Genomic DNA, 13,593 nt, shown 5'->3' on the forward strand with positions numbered 1-13,593 from the left:
TCGTCGACTCCAGTATTTTATTTATAGGAAAAGTGTAGGTGACATCAATTGGAAATGAGACTATATTAAGTAGAAATAATTGATAGTGTATAAGATCTTTGGTTCTCTTCAGTGTAGGTTTGTTACACTCAGGAAACCAAAGGTTAATGAGAGCCGTAATTAGGGTTTATGATAGGGCAAAGGTAGCCAGACTGTTTGGCCATGACTTGATTGATGAGACCGGGATCCTGTTTCTGAAATCGAAACTGAGGGGCATAAATGAAGATCTCTGCTTCTCTTCAACAATCCCCCGCAACACACACACACACACACACGCACGCACGCACGCACGCACGCACACACGCACGCAAACACACACACAGAGTTTGGAAGTCTTATGGTGGGGCCGGGGCCAGGATAGTGAGGAAGGCAAGAAAGGGGCCTGAGATTTGGTAGTGACTTGCCCACATGGAGACAAGTTTACAGTGGGATATAATTTTACTCCACGTCTCCTCCAGTTTCCCTGTTTACTCTCACCTCCATCATTATCACTACACCCTGTCCTACGTGCAACTCAAGAGATGAGCCCCCTCCTCTGTCCCCTTTACATTTCATGTCTCTTCATAAATAGATTTCAGTGCCAGAGCAGCAGAACATGAAGCAAAACAGTGCATCACTGAAAGCGTAAGAACACTCAACTCATTTAGATAAGGTACTTCAGACACTTGCTTCCCTTAAAGGTTTGCAGTGGACTTCTTTAAACTTTTTCTATGAAGGCCAGACAGTAAATAGTTTAGGCACTGTAGGCCACATGGCCTCTGTTGCAGCTGCTAGCTATGCTGTTGCTGTGTTCCAATAAAACTCCATGAAGTGAGGCATCAGGCCAGATATGTCTTGCAGCTAGCAGTTTGCCAATCCCTGCTCTAAGTCATGTTTTATTTTGTGTTCAACTACTCCGATGGCAGTGCTCTTTGATTGTTCAGAAGGTCAGAAACTATAAAAATTGCTTGAGACTAAATTATCATAAAGCCTATTTTTAGTTCTAAATTCTTCATTTTTTGTAAAGGACATTATTGAAAGCTAAGTCTATTATTTTCATGTCAATTAAAATTAATGTTTTTCAAGACCTACTCTTTGATCTGAGCTCTCCATACACCTGGGTCACAGTCTTCTGCCCCCCAGCCTTTGCCTGTGCCTGCTTTGATCTTTCCTTTTCCTTTGCTGCACTGTTTTCACCTTCTTTGCTGGTTAACACAAAACTCTCCCACTTCAGGAAAAAAAAAATTACCAATTATATCCTATTCTTATCCCTCCTTTACCTCACAGTTTCTTAACAATTAAATACAGGAGTACTTTTTACTTTGTGCAAAAGCAGGTCCTTTAGAAGCCAAATTTAAGTTGAATTTGTATAAATCCAGTCATGAAATTTAATGAAAACCTTGTTACTTAAAGAGAAGCTTTCACAGCTCATTTTTTATGGCCAGTGTTTAATACTCTATAAGCCAGGTTTTCCTATTTCAGGTTTGCTTAAAGCAATGTATGCCCACCTGTAGTAGGTACTGTGTCACCTTGTGGGGTTATAGCGTATTATTTCATAATCAGTTTTTAGTTGTTTCATTTAAGTTTGTCTTGTCTCACTGGCTAGATTTAAAACTATTCAAGACATAAATTTTATCTTCTACCTCTTTTATATTTCTTCACTCTTTGCATCTGATAAATAAATAAGAATAGTGCATATTGCCTGAACTGTCAGGGACTTGAAATTTATAGAAAAATAATGCATAAAATGATGGCTGAAAGAGCATACTCCAGAAACTTTCATGACACGTGTGATGATGATGGAATTATGAATAGTTTCCCTCTTTTACCTATTAACAAATTCGAAGTGATCCTTGTTTTTATAATAAAAGCATGAATTTAATGAAAATGTTGCCTTTTTGGTATTTATAAATATTCCATCAGCATGCAACATTCTATGAAGTATTAGAATTACTGGATTAGAAACGGAGAGTAAAGAAAAGTTTGAATGGAGTGTCCTTCTTCAGCGTATGATATAGCACATATAAGGGATTCTTTGAAGATTGAGCCTGCCAATTCCTGTTCCTCCACTGAAATGGGAGTTTTGGGTCCTTCTTGCTTGTCTCAACAGCATGAATTGTCCTATTATCCTGTGATTTCCTAGGAACTTGGACCCCGATTGGCTGCGATGCTGAACTTTAATCTTCAGCAACTCTGTGGTCCTAAGTGCCGTGACCTGAAAGTGGAAAACCCTGAGAAATATGGCTTTGAACCAAAGAAGCTGTTGGACCAACTGACGGATATTTACTTGCAGCTGGACTGTGCCCGGTTCGCTAAAGCCATTGCTGACGACCAGGTTAGTGCCCAAGGGAACAGTTTCAGAGGGAGCCTGGAGTTCAGGCTCCTGAGGTGGGTGACTTGAGTTTGCTTCCCTGTGGATTTCCCGGCAGACCCTGCGCGATTACATATCCATCTGTTCTTGGATTTTCCCCACTTGAAATCAAGGAAGGTGACACTTTTCAAAACATGGTTTGAGAAGTTTTTAGTATGTAAATAGAAATAATGGCCACAGTAGCAAGGGGAACTTGTCTGGTGTAAATGGATGTGACTCAGTTGTTTTCCTTTGGGCGTAAAGAGCAGATTTGGCTCTCAGATCCGTCTCCAGTTGAGTTTGTACCCATCTTACTAAGGGCCTCACTCGACAAATCGGTTACATTTCCAGAAAGAGCCTGGTTTTCGCAGGGAATCCAAATCTTCTTCCCAAGAAGGAGATTTAATAACAGCTTCAGTGCTGCCATTATTTCTGTGGTTCCAGGTTTCAAACCGTGTACGTTATCTTTACATTCTTCCCTCCTTTATTCCTTGCGTCCCTCTGATCGTATCCATTTTGTGGTTTTCATTTCCACAGCTACCAATTTAGTCCAAGCGGCCCCTGTCCGGCCTCGATGTTTAATTTTTCAGTATCTCATGAAGGGCTTCCCCTCCCTCCACGGTCCTGTGTCCTGCAGCATCTTCAGCGTTATAATAACTGGTGTTATTAACCACGCATCAAGTTTTAGCCACTTTTCATGTTTTCACTTGTAATCCTCACAGGATCCTACGATTGAGGTTTAGTTGGATTCCTTGCTTTTCAGGGAGGCACACGGAGGTTAACGAGCTGCACAGTTGATGTGAGGCAGAGGCAGGACTCCCACCTGGCAGTCTGGCCCTGAGCCCATGTTCTCAGCTTCTCTGCTCTCCACTTAAAATGCCCCCAAAGTGCCATGTCCGTTTCAGTCTCCGCATCTTTGTTCACATTATTTATCCAAGTATTAACTCACATCTCAGGGTAACCATCACTAGGCATTCCAGAAGGTTCTTTACTTATATCTCATCCAAAGGTCAAAATAGGGGAATTGTAGGTACTTTTTATTTTTCAATAACAGCTTTATTGAGACATAATTCTCATACATGGGTACTTTTGGATAAAGCAAGAGATGTGGTCTTGACAAAGCACCTGCAATGGAAAAAACCACATATGTCTAAAGCAGTTTTTCCATAAAAAGTCGCGTTAAAAGAGCAGGTTAGGTGTTTGCAGTTACTTTGGGTAGATGCTAAAATGATTCTCTAGCCTACGACTGTATGATGCCGCACATATTGAGAAATGGAAGATAAGCGGTAGCCTTAAGAGGGACAGGAAATGACAACGCTCCCCAGGCAAGGTCAGGTCGTCTGCTTGGGCAGCAGGCCGGCTGGAGCTGGGCCTCTCCGGCCCAGCCAGAGATCGGGTGTGAGGAGTGCCCGGGGCCTCCTCTGCTTTCACTGTCAGGGACTCAGAAAGGGTCGTTTAGCCTGCTTCCTCTTCTCCTGGTAGGTCTTGCTGTGGCTGCCACGTCGCAAGCGGTTATAACACGTAACATAAACATAAGTTTGCAGTGTGCATGAGCACGGCACACCCACTGAGACGGTGCAAACCAAGTGGGTGACAAAGGAGTGTTTCCGAGTGCTTCCAGCTGCCTTTCCTTGGTGACCAACAAAACGTCCACACTGCCTGGTAATGCCTATGGACTGTGGTGGTGGCACAGGTGGTGGCCTGTGGTGGCACGTGGCTTGAGTCACAGGCAGTGGTTTCTGCACAGTGACACGTGGGTCTTCTCGAATGTCTAAATAGCCCTGTTCTTGCAGACACGTGAAGCAGGCACACAAGTGCCAGCGGCACAGTGGAGAGAAAAACACTCTTGCAGTGGTTTCTCTGCTGCCTTGTACAGTGTGGCGTTTGTCTTCATTGTTGGACACTTTCCATTTATATGGGCTGTAAGCTGATGAGGAGCCTGCCCACTGGATTATTTCGGAAGAGGGGCTGGGGGCGCTGGGGGTGGAAGGATGGAAGACTAGAAGGCTCCAGGGAGGTGGTGGAATTTCATCTTCTCCCTTGGGAGCAGCGCTCTTGCTTCGCTCTGGTTCCGTCTGGTATGTCTTGTTTTCCTGGGAAGACAGAGGAGAAAAAAACAGCAGCCGAGCAAGGGAAGAAACTGAGAGCCTTCTCTCCTGTGCACCGAGAGCGGGCGGAAGACAGGTGCCCGGGAGAGGTGACAGAAGGCCCCAGCGCGAGGAGCCCTGAGCCTTACACTCACAGGCCTGAGGAGAGAGCCCCTTGTCAGAGAGGAAGTGCGACAGGACAGTTGTCCCTGGAGCCCAGGAGAGAGAGAGGTCTTAGCCTGACACAGTGAGCTGCACTGAGGGCCAAGTCTGCCTGTGGTTTCCGGGCAGATGGACGGCAGATCTGTTGTTCATGGAACGCTGTCTGTTCACACCATGTTCCATTAAACAACAATAGTAGTAAAGAGCCCACGTAATGGGGACTTCCTGGTGGTCCAGTGATTAAGACTTCGCCTTCCAGTGCAGGGGGTGTGGGTTCGATCCCTGGTCAGGGAGCTAAGATCCCACATGGCTCCTGGCCAAAAAACCAAAACATAAAACAGAAGCAATATTGTAACAAATTCAATAAAGACTTTTAAAAAATTTTTAAAAAAATCTTGGGATTTCCCTGGTGGTCCAGCGGTAAAGAATCCACCTTCTAATGCAGGGACCACAGGTTCAATCCCTGGTTGGGGATCCAAGATCCCACATGCCGCGGGGCAGCTAAGCTCGCGCGCCACAACAACTGAACTCGCGTGCCTCAACGAGAGAGCCCGCGTGCCACAAACTACAGAGTCCTTGCGCTCTGGAACCCGCGCACCACAACTAAAGAGAAGCCCACGCACTGCAGTGAAAGATCCCGCATGCCTCAGTGAAAGATCCTGCATTCCTCAACGAAGATCCCTCATGCCGCAACTAAGACCCGTCGCAACCATAAAAATTAAAAAAAAAAAAAAAAGAGCCCATGTGAAATCTCACTTCTCCTATGCAGCGTTCCTTTTTTTTTTTTAATAAATTTATTTCTTTATTTATTTGGCTGTGTTGGGTCTTCATTGCTGCACGCAGGCTTTGTCTAGTTGCAGCGAGCGGGGGCTACTCTTCGTTGCAGTGCGCGGGCTTCTCATTGCGGTGGCTTCCCTTGTTGCGGAGCACGGGCTCTAGGCGCGTGGGCTTCAGTAGTTGTGGCATGTGGGCTCAGTAGTTGTGGCTCGCGGGCTCTAGAGCACAGGCTGAGTAGTTGTGGCACACGGGCTTCATTGCTCCACAGCATGTAGGATCTTCCCAGACCAGGACTCAAACCCATGTCCCCTGCATTGGCAGGCGGATTCTTAACCACTGCGCCACCGGGGAAGTCCTGCAGCCTTCCTTTTTTTTTTTTTTTTTTTTTTTTTGAGGTGAAATTCACATAACATAAAATTAACCATGTTGAAGTGTGTAATTCAGTGGCATTTAGTACATTCACAGTATTGTACAACCATCACCTCTAATCACCCCCACAAGGAAATCCCGTACCCATTAAGCAGTCAGTGTCCCTTCGTCCTCACCCCAGCTCCTGGCAACCACTAAACTGCTTTCTGTCTTTATTTTACCTATTTTTACATTTATCTATTAGCCTATTCTGAATATTTCATGTAAATGGAATCATACAGTGTATAACCTTTTGTGCCTGGCTTCTTTCATGTAGCATGCTTTCGAGGTTCATTCATGTTATATCACGTATCTGTACCTTACTCCTTTTTACGGCTTAATGTTTCATTATATGGCTATACCATGGTTGGTTTGTTCATTCATCCATTGATGGACATTTGAATTGTTTCCACCTTTTGGCTGTTATAAATAGTATCCTGTGAACATTCATGTAAAAGTGTTTGAATACCTATTTTCAATTCTTTGGGATATACTTAGGAGTAGAATTTCTGAGTCATATGGTAATTCTATGTTTAACATTCCCACCAGCAGTGTACGAAGGTTCTAATTTCTCCACATCCTCGCCAACACTTGCTATTTTCTGTTTTGTTTTTTTATTTTTAAATAGCCACCCTAGTGGGAGTAAAGTTGTATTTCACTGTGGTTTTGATTTGCATTTCCCTAATGACAAATGCTGTTGAACATCTTTTCGTGTACTTGCTGGCCATTTGTATATCTTTTTTGAAGAAATGTCTGTTCGATCCTTCATCTTTTTCTTTTTCTTTGGCCGCACCCAGCAGCTTTGTGGGATTTTAGTTCCCTGACCAGGGATTCAACCCAGACCCTCGATAGTGAAAGCATGAGTCCTAACCACTGGACCACCAGAGAACTCCCCTTCATCCATTTTTTATCTTATTTATTTATTTTTGGCTGCATTAGGTCTTCATTGCTGCACGCGGACTTTCTTTAGTTGCGTCAAGCGGGGGCTACTTTTTGTTGCAGTGTGTGGGCTTCTCATTGCGGTGGCTTCTCTTGTTGCGGAGCACGGGCTCTAGGCTCCCGGGCTTCAGTAGTTGTGGTGCATGGGCTTATTAGTTGCTCCACGGCATGTGGGAATCTTCCTGGACTAGGGCTCAAACCTGTGTCCTCTCCATTGGCAGGTGGATTCTTTTTTTTTTTTTTTTTGGTACGCAGGCCTCTCACTGCTGTGGCCTCTCCTGTTGCGGAGCACGGGCTCCGGACGCGCAGGCTCAGCGGCCATGGCTCACGGGCCCAGCTGCTCCGCGGCATGCGGGATCCTCCCAGACCGGGGCATGAACCCACGTCCCCTGCATCGGCAGGCGGACTCTCAACCATTGCGCCACCAGGGAAGCCCGGCAGGTGGATTCTTAACCACTGTGCCACCAGGGAAGCCCCTATCCATTTTTTAAATTGGATTCTTTCTGTTTTGTTCTTTATATATTCTGTGTGAGTTCTTTATATATTCTGGATACTAGACCTTTATCAGATACATGATTTGCAGATATTTTTATGTTTAATTTCTGTAGCCATTCTGTAAGGTCCTTGAGGTCAAGAACAACATCTTGGGACTCCCCTGGTGGTCCAGTAGTTAAGAATCAGCCTGGGCTTCCCTGGTGGCACAGTGGTTAAGAACCTGCCTGCCGGGCTTCCCTGGTGGCGCAGTGGTTGAGAGTCCGCCTGCCGATGCAGGGGACACGGGTTCGTGCCCCGGTCCGGGAAGATCCCACATGCCGCGGAGCGGCTGGGCCCATGAGCCATGGCCGCTGAGCCTGCGCGTCCGGAGCCTGTGCTCCGCAACGGGAGAGGCCACAACAGTGAGAGGCCCACGTACTGCAAAAAAAAAAAAAAAAAGAATCTGCCTGCCAATGCAGGGGACATGGGTTCAAGCCCTGGGCTGGGAAGATCCCACATGCCGCGGAGCAACTAAGCCCAGGCGCCACAACTACTGAGCCCGCATTCTAGAGCCCACAAGCCGCAACTACTGAGCCCGTGTGCTCTAGAGCTCGCACACTGCAACTGCTGAGCCCACGCGCCACAACTACTGAAGCCCGTGCGCTCTGGGCCCCATGTGCTGCAACTACTGAAGCCCGCGCGCCTGGAGCCCGTGCTCCACAACGAGAGTAGCCACCACAATAAGTCCGTGCGCTACCACAAAGCATAGCCCCCACTTGCCGCAACTAGAGAAAGCCCGCACACAACAACCAAGACCCAGCACAGCCAAAAAAAACCCACAACATCTTTGCTTCCTCTCTGACACCATCCACACTGAACTTGAAGCAGCAGCTCAGTAATCTGTATTTGGCGATTCATTGGCACCACTGCTCTTTGAAACTGAGTGCCATGTCCTCTTATCATAAGTACCCTTTGATTTCTTATTTCTGTTTTTTGGCTGTGCTGGGTCTTGATTGCTACTCACAGGCTTTCTCTAGTTGCGGCGAGCGGGGGCTACTCTTTGTTGCGGTGTGCAGGTTTCTCATTGCGGTGGCTTCTCTTGTTGCGGAGCATGGGCTCTAGGCACGCGGGCTTCAGCAGTTGTGGCTCGTGGGCTCAGTAGTTGTGGCACACGGGCTTAGTTGCTCCGCAGCATGTGGGATCTTCCCGGACCAGGGCTCGAACCCATGTCCCTTGCATTGGCAGGCGGATTCTTAACCACTGCCCCACCAGGGAAGTCCCTACCCTTTGATTTCTGATAATGCTCACTCCACTGCTCTATCTTAGAAGTTGACTTAACAGCAGGCAGAAGTCAGTTGGTTAAAAACTCAATCATCTTTTGAGAAATAGAGTGGGTGATATTTTCGAGAATAGTAAAAGGGCTAAGAATGACTACTTGTTTACACAGAGAAGTTCAAGGTGAATCGTCTCAGTAGTGTGGATAGCAGCACCCACCCTGTGCGTTTTTGCCCTTCCAACATCTCACCATAACCCTTTGGCCATTTATCCCCTGTGCCTCTTCCCAAAGGGACGGGGACTGTAGCTTACCTGGCTCATAATAAGTAGACACCAAATAAAGTATCTGTTGACCTAATGTAGTAATTTAGTTTCAGAAAACTATAACCGAGGCTCTCTGAACTTTTCAAATTATTTTAAAGGATTATTGCCAGGCCCAAGTGCCCTGCTGGCTTTTTGTCCTCTCCTCTCTTTTCCCCTGAGTTGCATGGATTAAATAAGGGGCGTGGCTGTGTGTGGAGAGAGAAAGCGAGCATGTGCACTTATTTAGAAACTGAAGTTAAAAAAGAACCGAAGAAAGACTGAGGACTTTCATTCCAGCCTTCTAAGGGAACACAAGTATTGAGATGAGTTCATCCCATGATGTTCATGTGAATCCTCGTTTAGAAATCACAGGTCACAGATTATGGTCCTGTCATTCAGAGTTTCAGATTTAGTCATTCCCCTCCTCCATTTGCATCACTGTCACTAAAGTGACAAGCATTCAGTGATTTTGCCGTAAATGCGAAATACGATATACTTTGATATTTTGAAATGGCAGTGATTTATATAAATTAGGCACCTGTGGGATAGGTGTTACTACCCCCATTTTACACCTGAGGAAACTGGGGCTCAGGAGAGTTAGAGCTTTCTCTAAGACCACACAGCAGGTAGATGGTAAAGCCAGGATTGAAACCCAGGCTTGCCTGGGTCTTTGGTGGGCGCTTGCTGTGTAGACCAGCCCTCCCACTCTCACAGGCATAAACCCTGTCTGCTCCCGTCAGCAGAGCCCCTGACATTTAACAGCGTTGAACTGAGAGATCTTAAATAAGGATTGACAGGGAATGGGAGAACGCGCTTGTTGATTATGAACTATATTGGGTTGTTTTCACCATGTTTACCTTTAGGGAAAAGAACTGAAATTTCCACCTCCTCTCATAGGCTGCTAGGGCTCAGTGCCTGGCAAGGACTGAAGTAGACTTTCAGTCCTTCTCTTTTTAATATTTCCTTCTCTTTTTAATATTTAAATTTTAAGAGAAATGGATGTTTGCTATAAAAGTAATTAAAACTTTTTAAAATTCCCCTCATTTGCCTCAATCCTGAAGCCCTTTCCAGAGGCCTTGTACAGTTTGGTGCGTATTAGCCCAGTCTTTATGTATTTATAGCCATGTCAAAGTATTTATATATGTACATTAGAATTTTAGGGCTTTTTTAGAAAACAGATGATGCTTTGGGTATTTTCTGCAGCTTGCTTTTTTCCACTTAAAATATATTTACGTCTCACGGTGTCTTTCCTCATTTTCAGAGATCCTACAGCAAAGAATTGTTTGAAGAAGTTATTTTGAAGATGCGGAAGGCAGGGATCAAATCCACAATAGCGATAGAGAAGTTTAAACTTCTGGCTGAGAAGGTGGAGGAGATCGTGGCCAAGAACGCGCGTGCAGAAATCGACTACAGTGACGCCCCAGACGAGTTCAGAGGCAAGTGGGCCCGCTTTTTTCACGTGGAATTCTTTGATTTGAGTTAACTTGAAACATGTAACATTAGAAGAGGACATTCTGTGCTCTCATTACTTTTTTTTTTTTAATTTAATTTATTTTATTTTTGGCTGCCTTGGGTCTTCGTTGCTGTGCGTGGGCTTTCTCTAGTTACGGCGAGCGGGGGCTACTCTTCGTTGTGGCGCGTGGGCTTCTCACTGCAGTGGCTTCTCTTGTTGCGGAGCACGGGCTCTAGGTGCGTGGGCTTCAGTAGTTGTGGCACGTGGGCTCAGTAGTTGTGGCTCGCGGGCTCTAGAGCACAGGCTCAGTAGTTATGGCGCAAGGGCTTAGTTGCTCCGCGGCATGTGGGATCTTCCCGGACCAGGGCTCAAACCCGTGTCCCCTGCATTGGCAGGCAGATTCTTAACCACTGCACCGCCAGGGAAGCCCCCTCTCATTGCTTTTTGAGACACTGGTCAGAAATTGAAATTCTGTTTATCTACCTTTAGTTCATATTATAAATTACAAGAGAAAAAAGTCCTCAGCCTGATTTCAAACCAGATAACAACCCTGAAGATTCTAAGGTCAATCTTGCCTTTACAAGTGGGGACTCATGTTTTCAAAGAATTCTGAGTAGTCCTAAGAGGAAAGGTTGATTCTAGCCTGCCATCTTCGCCATACAGCTCGGGAGGGCCTGTCTATCCTGCTGTCTTTTTTGTCTGTTCTTTCCTCCCAGAAGTAGCTGACAAAAGGGTGCTTCCCCTCTACAAAAGGTGAAGTGTATGCCTTTATCTAATGCTGATTTCCTCCTAAACTTGGGGGCCTGGTAGGGGCCGTTTGGTTGCCGTTTCCTATGGTTATATTTTTCACTGATAGGAGGGACTCTGTTTTCTTTTTCAGTTTTAGGCTCTATTGTTAGATCAGAGTTTGCTTTGCTCTGTCTCTGTAGACCCTCTGATGGACACCCTGATGACTGACCCCGTGCGGCTGCCCTCTGGCACCATCATGGACCGCTCCATCATCCTGCGGCACTTGCTGAACTCCCCCACGGACCCCTTCAACCGACAGACGCTGACAGAGAGCATGCTGGAGCCAGGTAGAGGAGGGCATGGCTCGAACTGCAGTGCCTGCAGCTGTACCGAGCAGTGAGGCCAAAATCGTGTATCAGAGAGTAGTCAAAAGGGGGAAATTTAACAAATCCAGACACTACATGGTTTCTGACACTTAATGGACAAGACATAAAACATTCTTTGCTCTTTTTCACTACAGAATTCCAGTTCTTACTTTTCATGTCCTATTTCTTCTTCAGCCTTCAGTTCAGTGAGGGGATGAATTGCCTTTTCTTTCCTTTTATACAGAACTACAAGCATCATCTCTCAGGAAGAGCCCTCCCATCTGGGGTATTAATTCTTTCCTTTCTTTTCTCAGTGCCAGAACTGAAAGAACAGATTCATGCCTGGATGAGAGAGAAACAGAACAATGATCATTAAACCATCCCCCTTGCCCACCCTCTGCGAGAAACAGCCAAGGCCGGCGAGGCAGGCAGGAGCAGCATCGGTGGTGCAAATGCTGTTCACATGTTGGAGGCCAGAAGTGGCAAAATACACCAAGAGCCTACCCAGAGTGACCAAACAGTGGAGACCGGAAAGGACATGAATAAGAAGAGGAGCCCAATTCCTGTACATATATTTAAGTGACAGACGTGGTCAAAAGCTTGAGGGATACGTTTTATGATTGCTTGTGTAATAGAGCACGTCCTTCATATGTCACAATTTGGGGCTTTTGCTACGGAAGTCTTTTAGTGATTGATGACGAATGGGTCTGGGCAGCATCCCCTTCATCCCTTTTTTTTTTTTTTTTTTTTTTTTTTTTTCTCCTAAATCCAGTATCCGTTGGTTTTGATTGTGATTAGAGAACCTTGGACATTTTGCTGCTAAGACTCTTCCCCCCGCCGGCCCCATCCTGATCCTACTTGCACTGCTGTGGATTTTTTTTAAGAGAAGCAAAAACAAAAATAAACTCTTTTCCCTGGCCCTCCAAACATTTATTCTGTGAGATAACTGTGCCTGCAACAAAGTGTTAATCCTGGGATCGTATTTTTATATCATATTCACATATTTGTTTTTTTAATTGGTGTTAGATGACATGATTAATAAAAAAGGCAAGATATTTTCAGAATTTGAATTTCAGTTTTTTTTTTTTTATTATTTTGAAATGTCCCTTAAAATTTTTTTTTATTCTAAACAAAATGAAGAGAATCCTGTTGCTCTGGTCCTTGTAGTTGAGTCCACGATTAGGAATCTGAGGAACAGCTGCAGCAAAGGAAGCATTTAAGTGTATCAGGATTTCGCGTCTTACGGTTTGGGGGGGGTTGGGTTATTTTTAATGCTATGTGACAGTTGGAAACCTTTATAGTTATCCTGCGAGGGTAAATAAATTCCTCAACCCTTGAGTCTGTGAGTTCAAGGCAGGGGTCGTTTGTATGATGTGTCCTGTGGGGCTTGGCCTTACCAAAGCAAAAAAGGGGTGCAAGAAATGTGGAAGTACATCTGCTTGTAAAAACACACACAAAGAAAAACATACACACACACACACACACACACACACACACACACACACACACACACACACACACACACACACACACACACACACACACACGATTTTTTGTATTACTGCTCCCTACTTAACCATACTCGGATTCTTGAATCTCCTTTGGGGTAAAAAAGAATTTGAAACCATAAAGTGTTTTGAAGAAATTAAGTCTACAAAAACATACTTTCTTTTTCTTTTCCTTTCTTTCCCGCTCCACAGACAATGTCCTCTGTTCAGTTCCTGACGCAAACTACAATAAATGGTGATACACATTCAGAAGGAATCTTCTTTGAGTCTCTTCTTTTTGTGGAAAACAAAGGGGTGGGTGAAGACCAAGAGCCAGATGTGTTGGCATGTGGTACATGATCTTTCCTGGAGCCAATTAGGAGTTGCTGTTTTTAAAATAAAACTTTCCTATTGTGTCAGTCTTGATGCTCCAGTTGGTTCTTGTGTCACTGCTTGCTTGTTCAAGGGGGTTGAGCTTTGTCATGTTCAGTCTCTTCAGTTCTCAGGTGGTTACCCTATTGCAAATATATTTTCCCTGACCTTGAAAATTTTTGCTCAAGTTCAACGCATCTCATGAACATTATCTTAGGTACTGCAGTTGATGAAACCTACCAGCTCATGTAATAAGAGCAAGCGTTTCTGCAGCACTTACTGTGTGCCAACCTATGCCAAGGCCTTTACATTTACGATTTCGTTCTCTAAGATGGTACAATCATCTTTGTTTTTTTTCCAGCAGGTCAGGGTGTGGGATGTGGAGAGGTTAGGT

The 13,593-nt window shown here is 45.2% G+C and overlaps 1 protein-coding gene across 4 annotated transcripts in view; it reads left to right on the forward strand.

Annotated features, from left to right (window-relative positions):
- UBE4B (ubiquitination factor E4B) overlaps positions 1 to 13,151 on the forward strand; it is a 111,215-nt gene extending 98,064 nt beyond the window's left edge. For 3 of the 4 annotated variants that reach the window (XM_079946267.1, XM_079946265.1, XM_079946266.1), the window contains 4 exons: positions 2,162 to 2,353; positions 10,055 to 10,229; positions 11,176 to 11,322; positions 11,655 to 13,142. In XM_079946267.1, coding sequence (XP_079802393.1) covers positions 2,162 to 2,353; positions 10,055 to 10,229; positions 11,176 to 11,322; positions 11,655 to 11,716 — 576 coding nt within the window. In that variant the 3' untranslated portion in view covers positions 11,717 to 13,142. Of the gene's footprint in view, positions 1 to 2,161; positions 2,354 to 10,054; positions 10,230 to 11,175; positions 11,323 to 11,654 lie in introns of all 4 variants that reach the window. The other variant, XM_079946268.1, reaches the window with a different exon arrangement.
- The last annotated feature ends 442 nt before the right edge of the window (positions 13,152 to 13,593 follow it).

The sequence above is a fragment of the Stenella coeruleoalba genome (genome assembly GCF_951394435.1).
Source record: "Stenella coeruleoalba genome assembly, chromosome: 1".
Classification (NCBI taxonomy): domain Eukaryota; kingdom Metazoa; phylum Chordata; class Mammalia; order Artiodactyla; family Delphinidae; genus Stenella; species Stenella coeruleoalba.